This window comes from Cornus florida, unplaced genomic scaffold (genome assembly GCF_030987335.1).
Source record: "Cornus florida cultivar Cherokee Brave unplaced genomic scaffold, ASM3098733v1 CherokeeBrave_3.0.0_Hap2_Chr06, whole genome shotgun sequence".
Taxonomy (NCBI): Eukaryota; Viridiplantae; Streptophyta; class Magnoliopsida; order Cornales; family Cornaceae; genus Cornus; species Cornus florida.
Window position 1 is genome coordinate 8,940,712 of NW_026775576.1, and position 25,066 is coordinate 8,965,777.

Consider the following 25,066-nt stretch of genomic DNA (forward strand, 5'->3'; position numbering starts at 1 on the left):
ATATTGGTATACAGAGCAACTTTATATATATATATATATATATATATATATATATATATATTTAAAGTTGCTCTGTATACCAATATTTTGACCAGTGAGAAAACGAAATTATAAAAATATATATATGTATGTATGTATGTATGTATGTATGTATGTATGTATGTATATTAAAATTAACAATCATTTCTCATCACGCTTATAATAAGCTCATTTTGCTAGTCATCCTAAAAGGAAACGGAGAAAGAAAACCTTTTAGCTGAAATATTTTGGTGAAGTTTCTTGTAAATTCCTCTGTTGTAACTTATAGGTGGTGACAGGTATGCTCATTTGAAGAAACTTGAGAAAGCGCCTGAGAATTTGAAATTCTTTATGGCAGATCTGCTTGATTACAACTCTCTTTCTGTAGCCTTCATAGGATGCAGTGGAGTGTTCCATGTTGCCAGTCCAGTTCCTGATAGCAGTGTGCCAAATCCCGAGGCAAGAATACATCTTGATATAACTTCTTTATTAGAACCAGACTTTTTGGCAGTATAGCACTTATTTTGGTTCTGAATCAATGGATAACCTATTTTTAATATTATGAATGCCCAAGGAAACAGCTCCTCTCTGGTCAGAAATTTCTGCAGTCAGTCCATTCAATTGAATCAACTGGCATCAGCATTTGGACCTTTGTTTACATTTTACAATTCTGATGGGTTGCCACGTAATCACTCAATCCCACATGGTGTTCTTTGGGGATTCCATAGGGGACAAGGCAAATACCTTTTGCTGCTTTATTTCCTAGACCTCCCTCTTTATATATACTTGAACAGTCAGTCCTGATTGGGGCTTGACTCTTTGTTCTGATACCTTGAAGCACCCTGACTCTAGGCTGGGTTGGGAGAAAGGTGCATAGAACCTTAAGATCTGGTGCTTTTTGTTGCTATACCTCCAGATGGTAGCCTCGGCTTTAGGATTGGTTGGGCATGTTTGGCATGGTGGTGACAACTAGGACTGACCAGCAGTGTCATCCCTTGATTAGCTCTGTGCCCCCATGCAAGCGTGTATCTTGGGCAGTCCAAAGGGGATGGTGAGCTGGTGTTATCTCCTTACATGTGTTGGGTATGTGTTGAACTAAAGGTTTCATACCCAAGGGTAATGTTGACTTTAAGATGTAATCAAATCAAGAGTAAGTGATAAAAAAGAAGAAGAAAAAGAGAAGAAAGCGGATGAGAGAGAGAGAGAGAGAGATGGGGAAAGAGAGAAAGAATGAAAGAATACTTTCATCCTTCCACCACATTCTATTTATAATAACAAGTTTTAGAAATTACACATAAGCCCCAACATTATATAAGTAATAACAAATAAGCCCCTGACAACACTCCCCCTCGAGCTGGTGCAAAGATATCTATCATGCCCAGCTTGACTAAAATATTTTGCAAGCAAGTGTTGCTCACACCCTTAGTCAAAACATCAGCAACCTGATCATGTGTGCTGACGTATGGAGTACAAATCAGCCTAAGACGAAACTTTTCCTTGATCAAGTGTCGATCGACTTCAATGTGCATTGTTTTGTTATGTTGAACTGGATTGTGGGCAAAGCTAATAGCAGCCTTGTTGTCACAATACAACTTCATTGACTCGCGAATAGGATAACCAAACTTACCCAACATCGTACGTAGCCATAACAACTCACAAACTCCATGTGCCGTGCCATGGATCTGAACTCAGCCTCTGCATTAGATCTAGCTACTACAAACTGTTTCTTGCTTCACCATAAAACAAGATTACCTCCAACAAATGTGCAATATCCTGAAGTAGATTGTCGATTTGTCACAGACCCTGCCCAATCAGCATCAGTATAGGCTTCAACATGCAAGTAGCCATGGCTGCGAAACAATATCCCCTTACTAGGTGAACCCTTGAGGTAGCGACGAACATGATGAGCTGCCTCAAGGTGAGGTGTGCGTGGAACATGCATAAACTGACTAATCACACTAACAACGTAGGCAATATATGGGCGTTTGAGAGATAAGTAAATTAGTCTCCTAATCAATCGCTGAAATCTTCCCACATCATCTAATGGGTCTCCATCTACATCATTAAGCCTATGGTTCTGCTTAATGGGAATATTAATAGGTCTAGCTCCAAGCTTGCCTGTTTTAGTCAACAAATCTAACACATACTTCCGTTGAGAAATGAACACCCCTTTCTTCGATCTGTACACCTTGATGCCAAGAAAGTATCTCAATGATCCGAGGTCTTTAACCTCGAACTCTGCCCCTAGATTGACTTCATTCGACGAATCTCATCTGGATCATTTCCAGTGATAACAATATCATTAACATATACAATAAGGGCAGGGGTGCAACCCTGGTGCTTCTTGATGAAGAGACTATAATTTGCCTTACTCTGTGTGTACCCTACTCTTTTCACAACAGTGTTGAACCTCTTAAACCAAGCACGTGGCGACTGGTTTAATCTATACAAGGCTTTATTTAGCTTGCACATTAAATTTTGACCATTTGCAAGCTTAGACCCTGGTGGCATAGCCATATACACCTCTTCCTCCAAGTCATAATGAAGGAAAGCATTCTTTACATCCAGTTGATGTAAGGGCTAATTCAAATTAGCTGCCAAAGAAAGAAGAGCACGTATAGAGTTCATCTTGGCAACTGGAGCAAATGTTTCTAGATAATCAATTCCATAGGTTTGAGTGAGGCCCTTAACAACTAATCGAGCTTTATATCTCTCAATTGTTCCGTCTGCATGATACTTTATTGTGTAGACCCATTTGCAGCCTATTGGTTTCTTACCACTAGGTCATGGAACAATATCCCAAGTACCATTCTTCTCAAGGGCCTTCATTTCTTCAAGCATGGTTTTCTTCCCCCGAAACACTAGAAGGAACATATACAGAGGAGATATAGGATCATAGGATACAAACTGAGATATAGGATCATAGGATACAAAATGAGATATGGGATGTTTTATACAACTACAACCACCCTTACGATAGGCAATAGGGACATCAAGATCAACATGAATGCTATTGGGAAAAGAATCAGGAGTATCAATGTCAACTAAGGAATTACCTAGATCGAGGGAGACTTCTTGGCCCTAGGGTGAGTCAATGACTTGTTTTGCCCTCTTAGTGTAGACAATTGGTTGCTTTCCCTGCTGCAAATCATTAGTGTTAGGAGGACTAGACATAGGCACCTCACTAAGAAGCTTTCCCTGAATAGGAACCTCCCCCTGAATGGGAATAGGCAAAGGAAGGGGGCATTCCCTCTAAATGGACAACGGATTCTCCACCTGTATAATAGTCTCCCCCTGTAGAGAATCCCGAGCAGTGGAAAAAACAAGGAACAGACTCAAAGAATGTAACATCAGACAAGCGACGAAGAGTGGTAGGGTTATAACACAGATACCCTTTCTGAGTGGCGGAGTATCCAAGGAAGGCACATCGGATTGCCTTAGGGTCCATTTTGTCCTTGCGATGATGAATGTGAACGTAACAAACACAACCAAACACTTTTGGAGGGACAGTAAACAAGGCAGTGTGATGGTGTAAGACAGAGAAGGGGGATTAACAGCCAAGAACCTTAGAAGGCATACGATTGATAAGGTATGTAGCTGTTAAGGTTGCATCAGCCCAACAACTTTTAGGCACTCCCATCCCAATTAGAAAAGAACGGGTCACCTCCGTAATATGACAATGTTTTCTTTCAGCTACACCATTCTGTTGTGGTGTATAGACACAAGAGGTTTGATGGACAATCCCGTTATCAGCAAAAAAGGAGGCAAGACCACCATACATAAACTCTTCTCCATTATCAGATCAAAGGATTTTGAGGGGACAACCAAATAGTACATATCATCCTATGGAAAGTTTGAAAAATGGAATGAACTTCATCTTTGGTTTTAATTGACAAATGGCTGACTAAATTTCTTACTTTCCTATATCTTAAGGGTATTTATACAGAATACGTAGACCTATTTAAGGTAAGTTAACTTTACAATTAAATTGACAGCTAATACATTAACTTCTAGATAAATAAAGAAAAAACCTAGAGATGTAGATATTTATACAGCTGTACACGCTAACTATCCCCCTCAAGTTGGTGCATAGATATCGCACATGCCCGACTGTGATAGTGATGTATGAAACGGACCCCTAGTAACACCATGAGTCATCATATTGGCCAGCTGGTCCGCACTCTTAATGTAAGGAACCTCTATCATACCAGAATCCAGGTTATCCTTGATGTAGTTTCGGTCAAGTTCAATATGCTTAGTTTGATCGTGTTGCACTGGATTATTAGCAATATCAATAGTTGCCGTATTATCACAAAAAAGCAACATAGGTTTCTTTGGACCAAACCTAAGCTCACTTAAGAGAATCTTCAACCAAGTAAGCTTCGTAATTGAATGATGAAGAGCACGGTATTTAGCTTCTGCACTAGACAACAATACCACATTCCGTTTCTTACTCCTCTAGGTCACCAAATTGCCTCCAAAGAATGACACATACCCTGAAGTAGACTTCCTATCCAACTTGGCTCCCGCAAAATCAGAATATGTATAACCCACAATGTCTAGTTGTCCATGCTTAGAGAACATAATACCTTTACTTGGAGAGGACTTTAGATAAGCCAAGATACGATTCACTGCATTCATGTGTCGGTCACTCGGATTGTGCATGAATTGACTCACAACACTAATTGCATATAACAAGTCAGGTCTAGTGTGAGTCAGATAGATCAACTTCCTTACTAGTCTCTAATATCTCTCCTTGTTTGTCGGAATCTGATCAGGATAGACAGCTAAACCATGATTTATTCAATACGAGTGTCTATAGGAACACACGTAGAGTTACCAGTTTCAGCCAAGAGATTTAATGTATACTTTCATTGAGAGAGAAAAAGTCCTTGCTTGGACTGAGACACTTCATTGCCCAGAAAGTATTTCAGAACCCCAAGTCCTTCATTTCAAATTCCTTGGCCAAATAGCTTCGAAGCTTCTCTATCTCATTGGTGTTGCTACCTGTAACAATCATGTCATCCACATAAATGATAAGCAAAGTAATATCATCACCATCCCTCTTATAAAAGAGAGTGTGATCTGCCAAAGCTTGCTTAAAACCACACTCCTTCATTGAGTAGCCCAACCTGCCAAACTTTTGTGAAATTTGTATGTACCACTCGCAAGTGCACGAATCTTTGCAGATAGGGCTTACTTGTTAGGGTGTCGTACCCAAGGGACTTGTGTAAAATAAGTTTGTCAACAGATTTCTTAAATTCCAAATTAACTTGAAAGTAGGATAATTAGATTGTGATGATTTATTCTAAATTAACTAAGTAGAAAAATAAAATGAGAATAATAATTAAATAGGATGTAGAAAATAGAGAGAGAGGACTAGGGAAATGACTTCACCACTAACGTCGCACCACCAATTAATTATATCAATTTATTGGAGATATATCATATAACATGCATAGGGAATTAATCATGGCTACAAGCACATATTAATTCAGCTAGAAAATAATATAATTTAAAGTTAAGCATGGACTATCTTCGATTGGCATAAACCATCTACCTAACTACTTTACTCTAGGGTGTAGCATGGTCTATCTTTTCTAGGTATAATCTATCAAATTTCTAACATTATATTCAGAGAAATACCATTATGTAATCATCTCATTCATAACTACAAGAAGTGAATGAGTTGTGTTCAATCACAAGATTCAAATATCTAAGACAAGATAGAAAATTATTTGTAATTGAATTAAAACTTTAAAACTGATTCTTATTGAAAAGTCAATTAAAAATCCTATAGATTACACAATCATGCATGATAATAATTGTTCTCCAATAAATAAATACAATCAAACCAGTAGTTCTAAGCTAGGGCTACATCACAACCCTAACAAAGCGTTTAGCTAAGCATGACTAGAGTGGAATTCTTCATGGTTGAGGAAGATATTTTCACCGCCATGGATTGATCCCTTCTTTCTTCTGAATGCTTCTCCTCTGATCTCAGCCTCAAGCTCCTCTGTATGATGCTCTAACGATGTAGAGAACTCCCTTTAAATAAGAGAAGATCAACCCTAAAGTTCTCATTTCACATAAAAGGCATATATGGAAATTCTGCCAAACAAGGACTCCAAAATTTGTACAGACTTCCAGCCCAAATTTGACAAGGTAAATAGCTGTTTTATGAAATCCTTGTGAAATACAAAATTGTAGCTCTTCGAATTTCCTTTCAACTCGCGCAGGAATTTAGCTGTTTTGACACTCGAGGAGAGAGATACAGCCAGATTACCAAAACGGGTTCAAGTTACCAACTTTGGCGGAAGTTTCCTTGTTGGAGAAGGATTTTTCCTTTTCTTCTTCTTTCCATTCTTATCAACTTGTGGTTTCTTTTGGACTTTTTTCTAAGTTTAATTAGACTTGGATCTTCAACATTGCTCGGTCCCATGAAATGTCATCTTTTAAAGCTCGGAATCAGGTCTTGACTGATTTTACAATTAATACCCTGAAATAAATAAAAAACAATAAAATAATGTAAAATCACAAATAAACTACTATTATGAGAATAAAACATGCAAGTTAAAGGGGCTAAAATATACAACATTCAGCACCTAACACACCCCCAAACTTACATATTGCTAGTCTCATAGCAATAAAACTAAAGAAAACATAAATGTCGCTTTTGTGGGAATCACGATTGCATTTAGCATATGCAACAAGCCTTTTAAATCCCTCGGTTACCCCTAGTGGATGAGTGAAGTTTCGTGAGGGTTTTCAGAGATGATACCCACAAACATACAAAACAATTCAATCCTTCAGCAATCAACTTATTCTCATATCATCACAATAATGAAAGACTACACAAAGGTACTTTAAAAGTTGTCAACTGAGAATACTCTTTAGCCTCTATTTTCATACTTCATCCCAATATTTCCCACACACTTATGTAACAAGAATAATGGCAAGATCAATCCCCAATGTTGTGAAATTTGTGAACTAGCAAATCACCTATATAGTAATGTCTTTTCAATTGAACCCAACTTCTATAACTTCAATTCCTCAGATCCCTTCTCAAGTTATCTTTTTATGGCAAAAAAAATATATGTATATACATATATATATATATATATATATATATATATATATATATATATATATATATATATTTTCACACACATTGTATAACCTATAATGAATATACGATCAACCAACATTTATCAAATTTGAAAAAGAGTCAGAAGAAATGGTTCCATCCTCTTATTTGATTGGTTGTGCAATGTCCGGTCTATTAAGCTTTCTAGAAGACTTATATAACAAGTTTTCAGCCAATGACTCCCAGACCAGACAGTCTTAGGGCATTAGGTGTAAAAATATCCCTAAAGACTTAATTGCTCAAGTCAATTAGGCTACAAACCTAGACGAACCAAATCAACTTATTTCAATTTCTTCTTCTTCTTTCTTTTTTATTTTTATTTTATTTTTATTATATATATATATATATATATATATATATATATATATATATATGCCATAGTAATAACCTTCAAAGTTCACCGATTCATATTCATCATAGTCTTCAGAATTCAACCAAAAATACAACTACCCATAGATAAAATTCTAATGTGCATGTGAAATCCATCAGGGACCGACAATTACTAAAATTCCTATCATACTAGATAATGGAACCCATATAAGATAAAGCACAAATACTAGGGATTCAAGACGATCTTAGAAAAGAATTTTAAAAATTACTTAAGTGTCGTAATCCCCCCAACAATTCTCAAATACTTGAATTAAAGTCAATATGCCAAAGAAAAAGAATTGATTTTTTTTTTTTTTAAATTTTAATTTAATTTTTTTTTAAAAAATATATATCTAGAGTAGACTCTGTGCCCCTAAACTTGAAATGGACAATGTCCTCACTAGGCAAAAATCAAAAGTAAGAAAAATAATAACTAAAATGAAAATAAAAATAAAGAATGAAAGCACCCGACTGGATAGCTAAAATGGAGGAGGCGGAGCATCGGGATTAAGCCCGTTATGAGTCATAAGTGCGCGCATCATGTCCATCATTGATCTTTGATTCTGACGAATCATCCTCTGTTCCTGACAAATTTCTTGAACTTCAGCTCGGATATGGGTCACCTCACCCACCAAGTAATTAAAGAGGTGCTTAACAATGTCATCAGCGGCAACCTCTTCCATGGGTAGGAATTATTCTAATATAATAGGGTAGGAAAGGTGGTGATTATGTGGTGATTGTGTGGTGATAATAGATTATGGTAAGATGGAAGTAATTTGGTGGTGGATTATGTAGAGATGGATGGAGGAAAAAGGTAGGAGTGGAGAGGAAATTTATTGAATTTGGTAATATGGAATGATGGAATTTTGAAGTGGGTTTAGGAATTTAAGAATGGAATAATGGGATTTAATGATGAATTATATAATGGGTGATGATAGGCAATGTGTTAGTTTAGGAATAGGAGAGAGATGGTTGAGAGATAAAAGAAACAATCTGCCACCGAAGCCTAACTCTTTTTTATTCGAAGCCTTTACAGACAACCCGGGCGACGGTCGCCGTGAGGCCAGGCGAATGATCGCCCTGGTTTGCTGCATTTGCCATGTGGTCGACGAAAAAAAAATTTGGCCGGGCAATGGCCGCCGCCTTGCCAGGCGATTGTTGCCTCCTTGTCGGGTGACTGTCGCCTAGTACCTGGTTTGCCGCGTCGCCTTGGGCGACTGTCGCTGTTGAGCCGGGCGATCTGTCGGAAATGTCTTTCGCTGGGTGATGGTAGGCGCCTTACCGGGCGATCATTCGCCTTGCGCTGAAGCTGCTGTACCTGTTTGTCGCCACTGGGTGATGGTCGCCCGGTGCTAACTTGCTCCGAAAAAAAAAATCGCCCTGTGGGCCGGGCGATCATTGGCCCGGACTTTTGCCGGCCCAATTTAAAATTTTTTTTTTTAAAGATGGCGAACTTCAAATGACTATAACTTTGTCATCGTTGGTCCGTTTTGGATGAATTTTTTTTTGATTTTGGGTATTTCTTTCGAGATCTACGCGGTGCAAACCACCGTTGGTCAACGTTTTGGCCCAAAAAATGCCCTATTCTGATCCAATCAACCCTTTTTTAATTTTATTTTAGCCTGAGTGTTAACATCGTCGGCTTAATGGGGCCATTATCACCCAACTTTGTATGCCATGGAATTTTTTATTTTCCTCTAAACAAACACGGCGCATTCATCATTGCACAACTTCTATCCTGCACAAGTAACTAAAAATCCTACAAAACAAATTAAATCCTCCTAATCTACTAAAACAAAAGATGAAATTAAAGAGAAAAAATAAATAAATGAAAATCCTATCTACAATTCCTACATTTAACGTTGGAAGGCGATGTGGTACTTAGATGATTAGGTGGAGTAAATGGGATTTGTCAAATTGACGGATTCAACTCCTTCCATAGGCACAAAATCTTCAATACACAACTTCAACCTTTGACCATTTACTTGGATTGTCTTACCTTTTATCGGGTAAAAAATGGTGATAGCCCCGTGAGGGGTTACCGTTTGAACTTGATATGGACCATCCCATCTTGAGCGCAATTTCCTCGGAAATAGCTTCAGCTTGGAGTTGAATAACCAGACCTTGTTACCTGGCTCGAAAGATTTCATCATAATGTGCTTATCATGAAACGCTTTGGTTCTAGCTTTGTAAATTCTTGCGCTTTTATAAGCTTCATTGCGAAGTTCTTCTAATTCACTTAGCTGCAATTTCCTTTTGGCCCCAACTTGACTCATGTCAAAGTTCAATTTTTTCACGGCCCAAAAAGCTTTATGCTCCAATTCCACAGGTAAGTGACATGCTTTCCCGAAGACCAAGCAGTATAGCGACATCCCAATTGGTGTCTTGAATGCAGTGCGATGTGCCTATAAAGCATCATTGAGGTGCAATGACCAATCCTTTTGATCCGTGTCGAATAGTCTTCTCAAGGATATGTTTGATCTCGCGATTTCAAATCTCTACTTGACCGCTTGTCTGAGGGTGGTAAGGAGTAGCTACCTTGTGAGAGATGGAATATTTCTGAAATAAGGCTCGAAGAAAGCGATTCCAGAAATGCTTTCCACCATCGCTGATTATTGCCCTTGGCATTCCGAACCGACTGAAAATATTGCTTTGAAGAAATTGGACCACCACCTTGTGATCATTTGTCGGTGTTGCCACTACTTCTACCTATTTGGAGACGTAATCCACCCCTACCAAAATATACTCCTTGCCATTTGACATCGGGAATGCCTTATGAAATCAATGCCCCACACATAAAAAATTTCAATAACCAGAATTGGGGAGAGAGGCATCATGTCTCTTTTTGTAATGGTGCCCAATCGTTGACATCGATCACAGGCCTTGGCAAACTTGTGAGCGTCTTTGAACAAGGAAGGCCAAATTAACCCACTCTGAAGGACCTTTGCTGCCGTCTTCTTTCCACTGAAATGGCCACCACAAGCAAGCGTGTGACAAAATTTCAGAACACTTGGAATTTCATTATCTGGTACACAGCGACGGATAATTTGGTTTGAGCAGTACTTGTATATTGTGGATCTTCCCAATGATAAAATTTCACTTGGGAGAAGAACCTATCTTTATCCTGTTTGGTCCAATTAGACGGAATTCTTCTGGATGCCTTCTAGTTCATAATATCAGCATACCATGGTGGATTCTCCTTCTGAAGTTGAAATAACTGCTCATCTAGGAATGAATCATGTAATGGAAGAGTGCAAGATGAATCTACCAAAATTCTGGATAAGTGGTCTCCCACCACATTTTCTGAACCCTTCTTGTCCTTGATTTCGAGGTTGAATTCTTGTAGCAATAGAATCCACCTAATCAACTTTGGCTTGTTGTCCTTTTTGTTGAGCAAATATCGGAGAGCTGTATGGTCAGAAAACACAACTTTGGAACCCAACAAATAAGAGCGAAACTTATCCAAAGCAAAGACCACCCCCAATAATTCCTTTTCAGTTGTGGTATAGTTTAATTGTGCCTCTGTAAAGATCTTGCTTGCATACTAAATTACTCTAGGCAATTTCTCCATTCTCTGACCCAAGACGGCGCCCACTGTATAGTTTGATGCATCACACATAATCTCAAAAGGAAGAGACCTATCTGGAGCGTGCATAATGGGTGCGGAAGATAGTAAAGAGCGAAGTTGCTCAAATGCCTTTAGACACTTTTCATCAAAGTGAAAAGGAACGTCTTTGCCCAATAAATTGCATAACGGCCTTGCGAGTTTACTGAAGTCTTTGATAAAACGTCTATAAAATCCTGCATGGCCGAGGAATGATCGCACCTATCTCATCCATGATGGGGGAGGAAGATTAGCTATAGGATCCACCTTAGCTTTGTCCACTTCAATTCCTCTCTTGGATATTATATGGCTAAGGACAATTCCTTCTTGCACCATGAAGTGACTTTTCTCCTAACTCAAGATTAGATTCTTTTCTTTACATTGTTGAAGAACAAGCACTAAATTCTCCAAGCAATTATTGAATGACGACCCAAACACCGAGAAGTCATCCATGAAGACTTCTAGAAAGTTTTTAATCGTATCTGAGAAAATAGCCATCATGCACCTCTGAAAAGTGGTTAGTGCATTACAGAGTCCGAAAGGCATATGGCGGTAGGCAAAAGTACCATATGGGCAGGTGAAAGTTGTCTTCTCGTGATCGTCTGGATGAATGGTAACTTGATTATATCCAGAATACCCGTCTAAGAAGCAATAAAAACTCTTCCCTGCCAGTCTCTCCAAAATTTGATCAATAAAGGGGGGAGGAAAGTGATCCTTCCGTGTCTTGGAATTCAATTTGCAGTGATCTATACACACTAGCCAACCTGTAGTGGTGCGTTGGGGAAGTAAAATACCTTCAGAATTTTTCACCACAGTAATCCCAAATTTCTTTGGAACCACTTGAATCGGGCTTACCCACTGATTGTCTGAAATTGGGTAAATAATGCCTGCATCAAGTAGCTTGACTACTTCATTTTTCACCACCTCTTTCATATTTGGATTTAACCGCCTCTGTGCTTCTCGCGAAGGTTTGGAGTCATCTTCTAAGAAAATCCAATGCATACATACCGTGGGATCAATCCCTTTTAGATCAGCCACACTCCAGCCAATAGCTTCTCGATGGGTGGCTAGTACCTCTAGTAATTTCTCCTCTTGTATGTCTGATAGCTCTGCTGAAATAATTACCGGAAGAGTACTTTATGCCTAAGAAATGCATAGTTTAGATGAGAGGGTAGCTGCTTTAGCACGAGCTCTGGTGGAGACTCCAAAGATGGTATAGGTGGTTTACTTGACAATTGTGGAAGTGGCTCAATAGGAATCTTCCATGGTAGAATGTTGTGCATACTCGCCATATCAAGCATGGCATTCACCTCTTCAATATTTTTATCAACATCAAATGACTCGGTATTAAAGTAAGATAAGCATGTTTTTAGTGGATCTTTTTTCAAGGCAAATGGGGCCATCTCTTCAACACATTCATCGATGGCATTGACAAGAAAACAACCATTATCATCTGAAGGGCACACTGGTATTGAAAATATTTAAGCACACCTTCATATTGCCAAAAGATAAGTCCATGACGCCAGTCCTACAATTTATGCTTGCATTTGCTGTCGCAAAGAAAGAACGACCAAGGATCACTGGAATGTGCCTCCTTGGCTCCGGAACTGGCTTGGTATCTAGCACAATAAAGTCTTACTGGGAAGTCTAATTTATCTACTTTGATGATCATATCTTCGATAACACCACGAGGCTTAGGGATGCAAATGAGTCGAGCTGTTCATGAACAGTTCGGGCTCGGCTCGTTAAAAGCTCGTCTCGGGCTCGTTCATTTAGTAAACGAGCCGAGCTCAAGCTCAATTTTCAGGCTCATTTAGTAAACAAGCCGAGCTTGAGCAACATTGAGCTTGGCTTGTTAGGCTCGTAAACAAACTCGTTAAGTTAATGGTCCATTTGTATTATCATTCTAAGTTTAAAAAGGTTTAGCCCATATAAACTTGGCCCAACTCACGTAATTTTATTAATAAAGGCCCAAAAAGTTATAATTCATTAGCCCATTATGCAAACAAGATTTAATCTCATCCCTTGAAATTTAATACATCTCAAACGTTAATTTATAAAGTTAAAGAGAGAAAAGACCTATCTGCAAATAAGACCTAGAAGAAGTAAAAGCGTACAGCGGCTGCGACACATCTTCTTTTTCAGCTCCTCTGCCCCATCTCGCTGGCAGCCCTCTTCTTGCGACATAGATCAGTCTCTCTCTCTCTCTCTAACTGATCTTAGAGTAGCAGTTCAAAATATAGGTAGATTGAGTCTGATAAAAGTTTTAATTTTTTATATAATTTTAAAAATATGTTCCATATTTTTTCTTTTACTTTTCTGTCAGAAATAGGGATTGGAAGTATTTCTTTTCGGCCAAAGATCCATGCTTGTTGAATATGTAAGGATCCAAAATCGAGCCAATAACAGGTGATTTGTGCTGATTTATGCTTGTTGAATATGTAACGATCCTGAACCGAGCCGAGCCCGAGCTCGTCAAATCTCTACCGAGTCGAGCCCGAGGTCGAGCACTTCTCTGGAGTTGATGAGCCGAGCCCGAGCAAGCCAAAGCTCGGCTCGGCTCGGCTTGGCTCGGCTCGGTTCATTTGCAGCCCTAACGAGGCTGCTTGGTTGACCTATCTGCCAATTGGAGAATAATTGAGGTAGACTTCAATTCTCCTAATCCGAGTTGCAAGTAAATCGAATAAGGAAGAAGATTTACACTTGCACCCAAATCTAGGAGAGCTCGCTCTACTTGATGATTCCCTATTGTGCATGAAATTGTTAGAGCGCCTGGATCTTTGAATTTTTTGCCAGTGCATTACTGGATTATGGAACTGACTTGCTCAGTTAGTAGCACCTTCTTAGGAACATGACTATTCGAACGCCTCTTCTGAGTACACGAATCTTTCAGAAATTTGGCGAAAGCTGGAATTTGCTGAATTGCATCAAGCAATGGGAGATTTATCTTCACCTGCTTGAATATTTCCATTATGTCCTGAAATTTGCTTGCTTGCTTTGATGTCTTTAATGTTTCTTGTAGTCTCTGAGGGAATGGCACAACCGTATGACTTTGCTCAAGAGATCGCTCAGTAGTTGGAGGTGCTTCTTGTGCTTTTTCATTACGTTCCTTTTTCTTTTCAAGCCTTTTCTTTCAATTTTCATCCTTCTTGGCTTCCCCTTCTTCCACCTTGGTTTCAACCCTCTTACCACTTCTTAGAGTAGTAATTGCGTGCACTTGTTTATGGTGGACTTCTTGGCCAGTAATGTCATTAATTATATGCACACCTCTTGGATTAGCCATTGGTTGACTAGGAAGCTTGCCATCCTCTCTTCGATTCAAGGCTTGGGCTAGTTGGCCAACTTAAGTCTCTAACTTGGCAAGAGATTGAGAATGAGACTGCACAAGTTGATTAGTTGGCTCTAACTGCTTTGCCATCATTGCCTCAACCATTGATAAGAATTGTTGAGGTTGACTGAAGGCATTCATAGGAGTCTGAACTTGAGATTGAAAATTGCCTTGTACCTAAGGTACTTGAGGTGGAGGAGCTGATGTCCTTGTGGCTGGATTTCTCCATGAGAACTTTGGATGGTTTCTCCAAGCCGGATTGTAAGTGTTTGAAAACATATTACCTTTGGGCCTTCCATAGGCAGCATTAACTTGCTCTTATGAAATTTCTGAATACTGAGCTGCACTTGGACAAATGGACACGTGGTGAGTTGGACTGGAACAGAAAGAGCACACTTCAAAGCCTTGAGCATCAGTCGAATGAGGAGTAAAATTTGACTGTGAAGTCATCAATTGATCCATCCTCTTGGTTAATACCTCCATTTGGCTCACTTGCCCTTGATTTATTCCTGCTTCATTCACACTTTTTGCTCTCCTCAATATAGAAGGAGGTCTTGCTACTGGAGGTAAGACATGTTGTGTAGAATTATCCGATATATTTTTGAACAGTTGCCATGCTTCGTCTACACTCTTCAACATAAAATTTCCACCACAAGAGGCATTAACCATATACCTTTGTGCCTCATTGAGCCCTTTATGAAAGAAGTTGACAAGCTGCCATTTTGGCATGTCATGATGAGGACACTTCCAAATGAGGTCTCTGAATCTTTCCCAAGCCTCATGAAAAGGCTCGTCAGGCCCTTGAGCAAAACGAGTACTAACATCTCGATATTGAGTTGTTCTTACAATGGGGAAGTACTTGTTCAAAAACTTTTGTTGCAACTCAGCCCATGTAGTGATGGAGTTTGCTGGCAAGGAATTAACCCAGTCTTTCGCCTTGTCCTTCAATGAAAAGGAGAAAAAGGTGTAGCTTGAGCACATCATCGTTAAACCTCTGGATCTTTATTGCTCTGCACACCTCTGCAAAGTCATCCAAGTGCCGGTATGGATCCTCTTTTGATGGGCCGTAAAAAGAAGGCAGTAACTGAAGAGCACTGGCCTTAATTTCGTAGTGAGGGGCCCTCACTTGAGGATACTGAATTGCAGATGAAGAGTTATATGCACTTGGTTCATAGTGATCCTTTAAACAGCGAATTGCTTCTGTAGTTGGTGGATCTACTCCTTTAACTTGCAACTCCCTAAGGTTCTCTTGATCATCCGCCATCTTTTCCTTTTCAAGGCCTCCAAAATTTTTCTTCAAGTTTCTGAGAGTCCTTTCAATTTCTGGGTCTAACGGAAGCTTAGGAAGTGACAAAGAATGTCTTCCACCTGAAATAGTCAATAGAGTCAAATAAATAAAATAAAATAAAATAAAATCTTAGACTAAGATCCTAATTGAAATTAATTGTAGAATTTAATATAATCTGTAAAGAACTAAAGCAAATCCCCAGCAACGGCACTAAAAACTTGTTGTAAAATTTATATGTACCACTAGCAAATGCACGAATCTTTGCAAATATGGCTTACATGTAAGGGTGTCGTACCCAATGAACTTGTGTAAAATAAGTTTGTCAACAGATTTCTTAAATTCCAAATTAACTTGTAAGTAAGATAATCAGATTGTGATGATTTATTCTAAATTAACTAAGTAGAAAAATAAAATGAGAACAATGATTAAACAGGATGTAGAAAATAGAGAGAGAGGACTAGGGGAATGACTTCACCACTAACGTCGCACCACCAGTTAATTCATCAATTTATTGGAGATATATCATATAACATGCATAGGGAATTAATCATGGCTACAAGCATATATTAATTCAGCTAGAAAATAATATAATTTAAAGTTAAGCATGGACTATCTTTGATTGACATAAACCATCTACCTAACTACTTTACTCTAGGGTGTAGCATGGTCTATCTTTTCTAGACATAATCCATCAAATCTCTAACATTATATTCAGAGAAATACCATTGTGTAATCATCTCATTCACAACTACAAGAAGTGAATGAGTTGTGTTCAATCACAAGATTCAAATATCTATTATATTCAGAGAAATACCATTGTGTAATCATCTCATTCACAACTACAAGAAGTGAATGAGTTGTGTTCAATCACAAGATTCAAATATCTAAGACAAGATAGAAAAATATTTGTAATTGAATTAAAACTTTAAAACCGATTCTTATTAAAAAGTCAATTAAAAATCTTATAGATCACACAATCATGCATGATAATAATTGTTCGCCACATCACAACCCTAGCAAAGCTTTTAGCCAAGCATGACTAGAGTGGAATTCTTCATGGTTGAGGAAGACATCTTCACCGCCATGGATTGATCCCTTCTTTCTTCTGAATGCTTCTCCTCTGATCTTAGCCTCAAGCTCCTTTGTATGATGCTCTAACGATGTAGAGAACTCCCTTTAAATAAGAGAAGATCAGCCCTTAAGTTCCCTTTTTCACATAAAAGACATATATAGAAATTCTGCCAAAAAGGGACTCCAAAATTGGTACGGACTTCCAGCCCAATTTTGACAAGGTAAACAACTGTTTTATGAAATCCTCGTGAAATACAAAATTATAGCTCTTCAAATTTCCTTTCAACTTACACAGGAATTTAGCTATTTTGACACTTGAGGAGAGAGATACAGCGAGATTATCAAAACGGGTTCAAGTTACCACCTTTGGCGAAAGTTTCCTTGTTGGAGAAGGATTTTTCCTTTTCTTCTTCTTTCCATTCTCATCAACTTGTGGCTTCTTTTGGACTATTTTCTGAGTTTAATTATTCTTGGATCTTCAACATTGCTCGGTCCCACGGAATGTCATCTTTTAAAGCTCAGAATCACTGGTCTTGACTGATTTTACAATTAATGCCATGAAATAAATAAAAAATAATAAAATAATATAAAATCACAAATAAACTACTATCACGAGAATGAAACATGCAAGTTAAAGGGGCTAAAATGTACAACATTCAGCGGTTAACACAAACCATGCTCTTCGTGATTGTTTCAACCTGTATAAAGCCTTCTTTAGCTTGCATACCTTACCTCCTTCAGGTGTAAACCCTGAGGGAGGATCCATATACACCTCCTTTATCAAATCACCATGAAGGAAGGCATTCTTCACATCAAACTGTTGTAATGGCCAGTCCAGATTAACTGTAAGAGAGAGTATAACTCGAACAGTGTTCATCTTGGCCACAGGAGTGAAGGTGTCTTGATAATCAATCCCATAAGTTTGATGTATCTCTTGGCAACTAGTCTAGCCTTGTACCTCTCATCTGTCCCATCTGACTTATACTTCACTGTAAACACCCACTTACATCCCAGTGTCTTCTTTTCCTTAGGTAACTCGACCAACTCCCAAGTAGAGTTCTTTTGGAGAGCCTTCATTTCCTCTACCATATTAGCCTTCCACTTAGGATCTCCAAGGGCATCCTGAAAATGACTAGGAACAGATATAGAAGACAACTGAAGGGCAAAAGCTAGGTGAGTCTTATATAGATGGTGATAGGAAACAAAATCAGAGATGGGATAGACAACATTAGTAGAAGATTTGGAGAAACCCAACCTATCAGGTTCTTTAGAATCACGAAGAGGATACCTCCTACCCTGATCACCAACTTGTGGATTCAAGGCAACAGTCTCCACAGAAGTTACAGGGTTAGAATTAATATCTAAAGTTGAAGTTAAAGGAGCAGAAACATATACCTCAGAGTTGATCGTGGAAGGTTCATCCGATGGCATGGTAGTATCATCAAGAGGGGTACTAGAGTTAGAAGGAGGGGGAATTACAGTGGCATCCTTGTTCCTTCTCACATATACTTCTTTGAACAAGTGGGCTGGTCTTTCACCTATTCTTTCCTCGAACTCAGTCTCCACAGGATCAAGAGTATCTAAAGGTTCCCTTTTTTTTTTTTGTAACAGCTGAATCCTCCCCCTTACCTGAAATCCATAACCTCTTTTCTCCCATCCATAACCGTTCCTCTTCCTTACTACTAATCTCCCCCTGAAGAGGAATCAGATTTACATCCCCAGAAAAATAAGACTCTCTTTCACAAAACTGAACATCCATGGATACATAGTATTTACTTGCAGATGATGAAAACATTTATAGCCCTTTTGTGAACTAGAGTAACCAAGGAAGACTCACTTAAAAGCACGAGGGTCAAGCTTATCCCTTTGAAGAGGATGCACATAAACATAACACACACAACCAAAAACCTTAGGACGAAGATTTAGTGCGGAAGGAGTAGAGTGAAATCGGGATAGCATTCTCAATGGAGTTTGATTTTTTAATTATACGAGCAGGCATTCGGTTGATAAGAAAAACAGTAGCCATGACAGCCTTGGCCCAAAAACGCTTAGGAACATTCATAGTAAGGCACGAGCCACATGACGATTCTTATGCTTTGCTATGCTGTTTTGTTGTGGCATGTAGGCATACGTTGTCTGGTGGAGGATGCTATGTTGTTTGAAGAAATCAGTAAGAGACTGATTCAAAAACTCACGACCGTTGTCAGAATGGAAAACCTGAACCTGAGTATGAAATTGTGTGACAATCATTTCGTAAAATTGAGGAATAACATGTATAACATCACTCTTAGATTTCAGCAAATAAACCCAAGTCACTCTAGTACAGTCATTAATAAAAGATATAAAGTATTTATGTCCCGAAGCAGGAGTAGAAAAAGGACCCCACACATCTGTGTAAACACATGAAAAAGGAATAGAATTTCTATTGAAACTCACTTTAAAAGGAACATATTGGTGTTTAGCATAAATGCATTTTTCACACCCTAAACTAGAAGTAGAAATATTGCAAAACAACTTAGGAAATAAACGTTCTAAATAAAAGAAAGATGGATGTCCTAAACGACAATGCTATAAAAATATCTTCTCTCTTTCATACTCTCTCTCTACTTGAAAACCACGGCTATGTTCAGATTTCAACTCCCTTGCCCCCTTTTCCAAGTAGTAAAGACCTCCTCTTTCTTACCAAATGCCAATCGTCATCTTCGTTAGATTGTCCTAAAACACACAATGAGTAGAATGAAAGGTTACAGAACAATTAAGATTTTTTGTTTTGCTAATGGAAGGAAGGTTGTTAGAGAGATTAGGTGCAAGTAAAACTGAAGACATGGAGAATGTAGGAGAAAGTGAGACATTCCCAGCCCTTGTAATTGGCATAGGAGTCCCATTAACAACCTGAACAGACTTAACAGGTGAAGGTATTAGAGAGTCAAGTATGGAAGAGTTACTAGTCATATGATCAGTGGCCCTTGAATCAGTAACCCAAGTGTTAGAAGTAGGAGAAATAAAGGCCAAACCAGAATTACCTCCTTGAGAAGACACTCGAGATACATGAGAAGCAGAAGATGGAGAAGTGTTGGTGATAGCAACCTGAGCCAATTTCTTGTTTTTCTTCGTAGCTTGCTTAAGCTTGAACCACTCCGGATAACCATGCTTCTTCCATCAACATCAACCTTATGTCTCGTACTATTGCAGTAAGTGCAGAGACTAGAAGTAGAGTTGGTAGAAGGAGGAGCTGGTCGGGAACTCTTTTGGACACAAGAGCCGAGGCCTCTGAGTGATCCTTTATTGCCATGGTGACCTGTCTCTGTGCTTCACAACGAACTAGAGAATATGCTTCTTCTAGGCTTGGTAAAGGAGAGGTAGCTAGAACACGACTACTAACTTGATCCAAACTGTGATCCAAACCTGCAAGAAACATATATACCTGATGATACGCTTCCTCTGTTTCTCAATATTAGTTGCACATGTCATATCATTTGGTCTTCGATAATCAAGTTCCTTGAAGATTGAGTTCAACTCATTGTAGTACTCTACAAGAGGCCGACCATCTTGACGCAATTGAAAGGACTTCATCAGTTCATAAACTTGTGAAGAATCAGAGACATCAAGATAGCTTCTCTTGACCGCATCCCAAACCTCCTTGGCCGTTCCACACTGCACAAAGTGGGACATCAGATTAATCGTCATGGAATTGATAAGCCAAGACTTGACTAGGGAATCTTCAGCCTCCCATTCATTATAGCTTGGATCATCCTTTGTAGGTGCAACCTTTCTCCCTGTGATATACCCCTTTTTTTGTCTACCAGCAATATGTATCTCCAAAATCTGAGACCAAACACGATAATTAGCACCATCCAATTTAATAGGAATAGGAGAAGAAGTTTCGTGAATAGTCATTGTGGAGGACTTCTTGCTGTCAGATGAAATCTCGGTTAGAGAGGAAGAATCAGTGGTTGTTTTGGCTGTCATGGATCGTAGTTAAGAGGTATTGAAGGCAAGCAGCAGCAACATAAAGAAGATAGATACAGCAACATAAAGAAGATAGATGACAGCTGTTGCAGGTCTTTAGAATTACAAAAGGAAAAAGAAAGCAGCGGAAATTCCTTTTTTTTTGCTCTGATACCAAATTGACAAATGGCTGACCAAATCTCTTACTTTCATATATCTCAATGGTATTTATACAGAATATACAGACCTATTTAAGATAAGTCAACTATACAATTAAATTGACAGCTAATACATTAACTTCTAGATAAATAAAGAAAAAACCTAGATATGTAGATATTTATACAGCTGTACACACTAACAATTTTCATACGATAAAGCCAAGTATATCGACTAAAGTCATCAACAAACACAACAAAGTAATGAAAACCAAGTAATGAAGTAGTAGATTCAGGACCCACACATCAAAATGAACAAGCTGCAAAGGAGCTGTACTTTTATTAATATTAGTAGGATAAGAAACACGACATTGTTTGGCAAGAACGCATGTTTCACAATTTAACTCAAAAGATTTAACAGAAGCAAACTGGGGAAGCACATGCTTTAAAATAGGAACTGATAAATGACCGAGTCTATTATGCCATCGCATTGACAGATATTTATTGACATTACTATTCCTAACATTAGATTGATTTGCAACATAATAACAAGTTGGCCTTGCGTTTAGCAAATACAAGTATTGTCCTCACGTCCACTTCCAATCGTTTTCCCTGTGTCCAAGTCCTGAAACACATAGTGAGATGGAAAAAAGGTTACACTACAGTTCAAGCCTTTTGTAATGTAATTGACAGAAAGGAGGTTATTGGTAAACTTTGGGGCATGAAGAACAAAAGTTAAGATAAGATTAGAAGAGGCAGAAACAGTGCCCTTCCCCACAATGGAGGTGAAGGTGCCATCAGCCACTCTAACCTTATCCTTACCAGAACATAAACTGTACGAAGAAAAATCACATGCCATACCAGTCATGTGATTAGTGGCTCCTGAATCAATGATCTAGGGTGGCCCACCAGATAATGTGGAAACCTGATGTGCCGAATGAGAGGTACGTGTCTGAGCGAAGTTAGATGTGGAAATGGAGGAATGTTGTGCTAGTAGATGTCGGAGAGCATCAAGTTCAGCCCCGAACAAAGAACTCGGTGGCCCTGAGGAAGCATGACTAGTAGAAGCAGTCTCACACTCTGCAGTATGTGCCGTAGATAACCTCCTACATGGACCAGGCCTTGGCCTAGCATTTGCATGAGTAGGAGCTGAAGTAGGGCAACCGTGTAGATTCCAGCATGTTTCCCTAGTGTGGCCCCGTACGCCACAGTGATCACACCTCGACTTACTCTTGTCATCATGCTTCCCTTCTTTTGGAGGATTGGGCTTGTTCCATTGTTGTGTGGCAAGAGCAGACCTCTCAGACAATGGTATTTCTGGCATAGGCTTAATGTATACAGGTGCAGACATAGCTTTCATTCTACTCTCCTCAGCCTGGATATACGAAAACACATCTCTAACAGAAGTAGGGGCTGGATACTTGCCTAACACTTGTACTTGGCATGCTCGTATCTCGGATGCAGACCAACCAAGAACTCGTAGATTCAGTTCCTTTCTACCATAGCATGAACATCAGCTGCACATACAGGTATGTAGTCGTGGTAGTGATCTAACTCTTCTAGTGTGGTAATACATAGCCAGAGTTTGGTCTTCGACTGAATCTTGAAATCTATTGTTGGAGTTTATACAGTTTTGCAAAATTACCAACCGAGGAATACGTCTCTTCCACAGCCGTCCATAGCTCTTTAGTTGTTTTCACAAACAGAAACCCTTTGCTGATCTGTGGCTGCATTGACTGCAACAACCACATCATAACTAGTGCATTGTTTGCACTCCACTTTTTGAATTAAGGATCGCTCTTGGAGGGATACATGACAGTCCCTTCGATTTGGTCGATCATCCTACGACCAGTGATTGCATATGAGCAGATTGAGCCCACTCTATATAGTTTGTCTCATCCAGCCTAATAGTCGTAATACAAATGCCTAGATGGTGATCACTACTACCTCCCAATACTGGAGTCAAAGTAGGAGAAGACCCAACTTCTTTTGAAGTCTCCTGAGATGCATAAAAAAACGACCACACAGTCATTACACAAACCCCATAAAGCAACAAAGTAGACCATACTAGAATCGCGTACATGTGGATATGATTAACACTACTTCCTTGCAAACAAATCCCATCTTGGAATCTATTCAAAACCCTTCACACCCACTAGGGTTTACACACACTTGCCTTAGGATTTCAACTACACACCTAGAGCTTTATAAACCATGGTCTGATACCATTTTGACTTTAAGATATAATCAAATTAAGAGTAAGTGATAAAAAGGAAGAAGAAAAAGAGAAGAAAGCAGATGAGAGAAAAAGAGAGAGAGATGGGGAAAGAGAGAAAGAATGAAAGAATACTTTCATCCTTCCACCACATTCTATTTATAATAACAAGTTTTAGAAATTACACATAAGCTCCAACATTATAGAAGTAATAACAAATAAGCCCCTGAAAACAGGTAATTGAGGCGTTTTGATGATAACAAATCATTGAAGATGTTAGATTCGTTATCTACTTGACTTTGTGCTAAGCAAGCCATAAGATATATAAAAACTCAAGTTGAGCTCATGGATCAATGGCAAAAACCAAGAAGAATCCAACACTTAAAGAAGACATGCTTAAAGCTCAAAAATATAAACCCATAGGAGAAAAACTTCTAAAGCTGAATGGCATGAAGTCAAGATAAAAAATTCTCCAAAAGAACAAGAGGCATCAAAGTCAAGATGAGCAAGTCAACCCATGAACATCATTTAAGATCAAGATGTGGGTAGATAGGCTTGGTTGAGTGTCTAGAATTCATTGTAAAGTTATTCTTGAAGTAACTCACTTGAAAGCTCAACTTTTGACCTAGTGGACCTTAGGACCTTGCATATCATTCATATCATTTGCATGTCCCTAGACAATAAGCAATTGACCATGAACCTTATTCATACCATTACGAGGCCTTTGCTAAGGCCGAGTTAGTTCAAGCTTTTATAAGCTTCGGAAGAACTCAAGTGTTGAGAAATATAAACTAGGACCATGTACCTAATTCATATCATTTGAATTGGTCTTTAGGCATGGAGGCATATGTCTGTGAGTACCAATTAGGAAATAAAAAGCTTTAAACTTAATTGTTTCAATCTTGAAAAGTCTCAAGTGATATTGAGATGATTTCCAAATTGGAATATCTTTAATACTTAATATTCAAAGTAGTACAGTCAAGAACCTTGGATCAAATTAATTCATATCATGATAATGGTTTCCAAACTCAAAAAGATTAGGACTTGAACTTATCATATAAATCCTTAAAATCCTAAAGAAAGTTGGAATGGAATTGTGCCTTGATTAAACTCAAAAGATGGAGTATGTCATTTGCATCAGGTTAATTCAGTCGGCTGCTCATGTGAGCTTAAGTTGACTCAAGCATTCCAATGACACCTCTTGCTAAAGCTTAAACGGTCCATGATTTTGACAATGGTGTCAATCGACTTAGATATATATGAAGCAGAGATTAGCCAAAGGTTGACTCTTGAAATCAACCGACTACTTCCCTTGGATTAGTTGACTAAGTATGTCCAATGAGTTTAAACATTCAAACGATAATTGCTTCAGTCGACTTATCAATCTAAATCAGCGTGTTTATCTAGCTAAACCAGTTGATTGCTTTAAGGGCAAGTTGACCGATTAAATTAGAATTCAGATTCTAATGGCTAGTTCAACAGTCCCAAAGAGTACCATTTGTGCCCAACGGCTATGTATCTAAATGGGACTATAAATACAACAGGTGATGGTCTTCTTTGTGTGTACAATAGTGAGAGACATAAGATTGAGATGAAGGAGAAATTGAGAAAAGTGTGGAATTCATTTTAACACATATGAATCACACAAGGTTGTAAGAACAACATATATTTATATATCTTTGTTCATATTCTACCATTAGATCATATGTTTCTTCATCCATTGTTGGTAGAAGCTACCATAGAGCTTTATCATAGAATATCTTTCATGGATAGAGTTAGCATGTACAGCTATATAAATATCTACATATCTAGGTTTTTCCCTTATTTATCTAGAAGTTAATGTATTAGCTATCAATTTAATTGTATAGTTGACTTACCTTAAATAGGTCTGTGTATTCTGTATAAATATCCTTGAGATATATG

At 38.5% G+C, this 25,066-nt stretch overlaps 1 protein-coding gene across 5 annotated transcripts in view; it reads left to right on the forward strand.

Annotated features, from left to right (window-relative positions):
• The window catches only part of LOC132311088 (cinnamoyl-CoA reductase 1-like), a 30,749-nt gene that overhangs the window by 3,402 nt on the left and 2,281 nt on the right, over positions 1–25,066 (forward strand). The window contains exon 2 of one of the 5 annotated variants that reach the window (XR_009482832.1): positions 318–828. Coding sequence is in view for 4 of the 5 variants with exons in the window: in XM_059808811.1 (XP_059664794.1) it covers positions 308–534 (227 nt within the window). In the remaining variant the exon portion in view is untranslated. Of the gene's footprint in view, positions 1–307; positions 829–25,066 lie in introns of those variants that run through there. The other 4 variants (XM_059808814.1, XM_059808813.1, XM_059808812.1 and 1 more) reach the window with 4 other exon arrangements.